The following is a 5,245-nucleotide window of genomic DNA, read 5'->3' as shown; positions in this document are numbered from 1 at the left end:
TAGCTAGATCAAATTGTTTAGGTGGTTTGTACGACATTATTGGATAATGTGTCGATGAGCACGGTGGTTTTGAGATTAGGCCACGCAAGCAAGTGTTTGAATAGAATCAGACAATGGTTTTGAGATTAGGCCACTCAAGCAAGTGTTTGATTAGAATTAGACAATGGTTTGACAAAATCATGTTGATTTCAGGAGTTTTGAAATTGCACGTAATCAATATTTTTATTTATTTTTGGCTCACATGAGTTTAGATGAAATTGAATCACGCCGATTTTGGGGGACACACTTGGGTTTGGTGAGCTCATATCATGTTTGGATAGGCTCACATCATGTCTGGGTAGGCTCATGTTACGTCAAACTTGCTTGGCTCATACGATTTTGACTTGCTAGGCTGACATGAATTCAGTGATGTAGGCTTACACGAGTTTGGTGGGCTCACATCATGTCTATGTGCTCGCTCCTGCTCTCTCACATTCACTTACATCATGTTTGGGTAGGCTCAGATCATGTCACAATTTGACTTGCTTGGCTCACGTGCTTTTGGTTTCCAAGTGGTAAATGGGGCCAAAGATGGAGAAAAATACTTTTCACCTTATTTTTCAAGACTCTCTACGCAAAATGATTGCTAAGAGCCTCTTACAAAGGGACTCCAAATGCATGCACTTGTTAAAACATGTGGGTGTTGACCCATATGAGAAAAAGGCTAGTCCATGTTTAGCAAAGCCTAAAAACTTAAAAGCTCACTCAAATAGATACTTACCTCAAAGGCTCATTAGTTCCGGAGTAAGAGCAAGTTTCAAGGTTACTTTGTGTTTGCTAAATGTCGCAAAACATGTAACCGAGAAAAATATGAGATGATGAGATTATTCATGTAGTTATTACAACCAAATTAATTAGTTGATATTTTTATCCAAAAGGTACAATCTTAAATCTCAAGACCAAGAATGAATATCTATAATTCTTCTCGAAAAGAAGTTGGCTGAGGATGGAGATGAGCATGTGAAGGTGTTTACACGTAAGACATCCTAAATTACATTCTCTTTTGAGTCTCCTCTCTTCATCATGTTCAATTATAACTTACTAAAAAACTTTTAAAAAACGAAAATTATCTTCATCATCACGCCAGGCGTTTCATTCAAAAATATTTATAGAAATCTTACTTAATCCACGTCATCACAACCACAGCTAAAAGAGTTCAAACGTGAACCAAACTAATATGTGTGCGCGTGAGAGAGAGAGAGAGAGAGAGAGAGAGAGAGAGAGCGTGCGCACGTGTGAGAGGAGAGAGAGTGTGTGCGTGTGAGAGAGAGTGTGAGATTGGGTATTATGGACTTGCAAAACATGGCGAAGCAAATTTCGCAAAACGCTTGAATTAACCAATAATACAATTGACCCCTTCCTATGCTCCATCCTTGTCATTGCTTGCAAAGAAGCAGGTTCAACTATATCACTAACATATAACTAGTGACATCAAAAGTAAGGGCAACATTGTAAACCTCTTCTCTACAATCAACTGGTGTTTTACACTGTATGAACTGCAGCAGGCTTCTTATAGCTCTCAGTGAGTGCTATGTCCTTATTGTGTTGAGGAGGGCTAGTACCGTCCTCATGGTGGTAGTATGCATGTCCGCCATGCCGTGTGAGGTCCATCCCATGGAGCTCATCCTCCATAGAGATTCTCAGGAGGTTGAACTTGTGGAGAAGATAAAACAAAGGCCACATGGTTGCAGTGACCCAGCCAGCAACAACCAGAATCTCTATTATTTGGGCAGCCAGGAGCTTGCCCCCGCCCCCCAGGAAGAGCCCATGAGGCGTAGAGCCGGTTCTCTGATATGCTTGCTGCACATAATTCTCATTGGCAAAGAGCCCAACAAAGATGAGACCCCATGCACCACATCCACCATGCAATTGGGCGGCTTCTAGGGGGTCATCAAACTCCAATTTGTCAGCCAGGATGTTGAGCCCAATCAGTACCCATGCTGATACAAACCCACATATGATGGCAGCCCATGGCTGAACTACAGAGCACCCTGCTGTGATGGCCGCAAAGCCGCCCAACAACCCATTGCATACATCTAACACATTCCAATGCCCCCCCAATAGTCTCTTGCCAAAGAGGGTGGTGATGGCTGCAGTGCAGCCGGCTAGCGTTGTCGTCACCGCAGTTCTGCCCACTCCAGACCAGTTGCCTTTAAAGGGGCTATCATAGGAGACCAAAATTTTCAAGAAAGAGCCAGGGTTGAAGCCATACCATCCAAACCAGAGGAGGAAGGTACCCAGAACAACAAGGGTAGCACTGTGGCCTTTGAGTTGCTGAGAGCGGCCATTGACATCGAATCGGCCAATGCGAGGGCCTTCAACTAGTGCCCCCCATAGTCCAGCAATGCCACCCACCATGTGGACAACACCGCTGCCTGCAAAATCAATGGCCCCAGAACCAAACAAGAGGTTCTTGTTACTAGCACTGAGCCAGCCATCTACAGACCACAGCCAGTGAGAGACTATGGGGTAGACAAACCCAGTGAGGAAGGACGAGTAGATGAGGTATGCCACAAACTGAGTGCGTTCGGCGATGGAGCCGGATGTGATGCCCGCCGCGGCGATGGCGAATGCCCATTGGTATAGGAAGAAGCTATAGTCCATGCCCGCGAACTGGTCAGGGACTTCCTTGAGGCCGAAAAAATGATGTCCAATAAAGCCATTGTTGCCAGAAGGCGTGGTACCAAATGCAAAGCCGAAGCCAAAGAGATAATAGGAGATGCCGCCGCTGGCGGCATCAAGGACATTGGTGAGCATGATGTTCATGGTGTTCTTGGCTCGGACAGAGCCTGCACAGAGCATGGCAAACCCTAGCTGCATGGCAAACACAAGATAGGCTGAGAAGAGGAGAAAGGTGTTGTCCACGGCGAGGTTTGTAGCGTCCATGCGGGCGGCTATGACGCCCAGCTTGCTGCATATCAATTCAGATGCATTTTGAGCAGCCAGGAGTGATGTAGAAGCCGGACCTCCGAAGAGGGCAGTGAGAGAAGAAAGCTCTGCAGCGCTGCAGGAGGGGCTCACAGACGCCATAGCTACGATTCTCTCAAGCTTTTGTTGCTTTTCTGCGTTTCTAACTTTCTGTTCAGGGCAGGATCTCCCTTCAATGCATGTTTGAGAGAGAGAGAATGAATGATGAGATGTGACGAACAGTGTGCCATTATGTAGATTCAGGCTGCCAGCGAAGCAGGCCCCACCGTCCACACAGCCCGGACAGTGGACACCCCACGCGGTTTTTCGGAATCTAGTATCCGCCCCGGACCGCCCGATCCCATACCCAAGATAGAATCTGGAATCTTTGCCCACCGCCACCTGGCGGGTTTTCCTAAGTCAACTTCCGCATGCGGCGATCTATAGAAATTAGGATGATAATAATATATATTTGCCTTGGTCGTACTTCCACTTTTTTTCGCGTACCACCTCTTGCCCCTTCCGTAGCGTGGACCTTAATCTCAAAGCCCCCCCAGCCCTTCAATTTTGACGGGCATTAAAAAAATTTGCATGCTCAAATGGGCATGACGCCCCTAAATATGCACCAAAAGCAACTATGCTTGCCCCCACAAAAAAAGACACCCCTTAACATCTTCGAAGTTGGTACCCCAAAAAAAGGACACCCTCCTTGATTCCTCCTCTATCATCGAGAGAGAGAGAGAGAGAGAGAGAGAGAGAGAGAGAGAGAGTGCCAAACATGAACACCCACCCTTCTCCAAGAAAGTGACGATGCACAGAGTTCATTGATGTAGAAATAACCCCTCCATCCTATCCATTCACGAGATGCTAGCGTAGAACATTCTACCGCCAAAAGAACCCATAATTTCAGTCTCAAATCTAAGGCATGAGATGTTTTGATTGAATTAAGTGTCCACTCATTGACTTCATGGGTGAGATGTTGCACCAAACAAGATGGATAGCCCAACACACCCATGAATCCATGAGCCCCCCTTTCAATATGAGGATTAAAAACCCTACTGACGTCTAAGTATTTCATAACCTCATTTTGGTGGTTTAAAGAAACACATGCATTAATATGTTTGTTTGTATGTCTCAAATATGAATTTATTTACTCATGAAAAGTTGAGTACAAAAATAAAATAAACACCACTTGATGTTGAGAGGCGTGGCTATGAGAAAAGAATCATCAAAGAAGGTATCCCTTTTCATTTTGTTGGTTTAAAAAGGAAAAAGAAATATAGTCATAAAACATTAACAATTATAAGTGTAGTCTATTGTTAGCCATACACTTTATAGTATGCTTTTTCTTTTTTCCACAAGAGTCTTCAAGCATCTACCTTCACAAGCCACATTTATTGGAGTTCTTCTTTTGCATACAAACACCCCTGTCAAACGAAGATGTAGGTTAGGTTATGCTTAAATTATTAAGTTTGTCTTCCTAACAAGTACCTTCCATGCCTTGGCATTCACTTCTTTATGTCCTAGAACTTAGAATATTCGATATCATTCTTGAACAATGATTATAGTAAACTTATACTAACAATGCTAGATATTTATGAATGCTTTCTACTACAAGAAGTTATGTAAGAAAAAATAATAATAACAATTTGAAATTTTCTTTTGCACGACACTTAAATACATTAAATATTGTTTCAAATGATAGAACAAGAATCAATGCAATTTACATATCTAAATGCCTCATTTATTTAAATTAATGAAAGGGTCATTCTCGTACTTTAAGAAATGTGATAAAGGAACCAATAAGTGCACACAAGCCAATGCGAATGTATCCCCTAGATCCCCAACCTAGTTGTGGAGGAACACCAATGCCCCCAAACATTTCGACAATCACTCAACTTTTGAGGAGAAAATCTAATGTGGATGTCATTAATTGGCAAAGTAAACAACACCTTAATGTTGGTCGTTTTGGTTAAAGCTTAACGATGAGAAAATAATTATCAAAGAATTTATCCCTTTTTCATGTTGCTAGTTTAAAAAGAAAAAAAAAAGAAATATAATCATAAAACATTGACAAGTATAAGTGTAGTCTATTGTGAGTCATACACTTTATAGCGCACTTGTACATTAGTTTTATTTTTCCCACATGAGGCAATTTTCTTAAAGCATTTACCTTAGACACATTTATTAGGGTTTGTTTATCTATAAACCCTCTCAAACCAAGATGCAAGCTAGATTATTCTTAAACTATTGTGTTTGTCTTCCTAACCTCTACTTTCCACTCCTTGCATCCATCTCT

General features: G+C 42.5%; 1 protein-coding gene across 1 annotated transcript; it reads right to left on the bottom strand.

The window, feature by feature from the left end:
* Positions 1-1,398: 1,398 nt before the first annotated feature.
* LOC147633186 (ammonium transporter 1 member 1-like) lies at positions 1,399-3,185 on the bottom strand. The gene has a single exon (XM_086806207.1). It carries the CDS (start codon positions 3,067-3,069, stop codon positions 1,522-1,524), a length of 1,548 nt encoding a protein of 515 aa, XP_086662333.1. The 5' UTR covers positions 3,070-3,185; the 3' UTR covers positions 1,399-1,521.
* Between the last annotated feature and the right edge of the window lie 2,060 nt (positions 3,186-5,245).

Source organism: Cibotium barometz, chromosome 12, assembly GCF_041138505.1.
Source record: "Cibotium barometz isolate CiBa-2024 chromosome 12, ASM4113850v1, whole genome shotgun sequence".
In the NCBI taxonomy this organism is placed as follows: Eukaryota; Viridiplantae; Streptophyta; class Polypodiopsida; order Cyatheales; family Cibotiaceae; genus Cibotium; species Cibotium barometz.
This window is presented reverse-complemented; position numbering and strand designations above follow the sequence as displayed.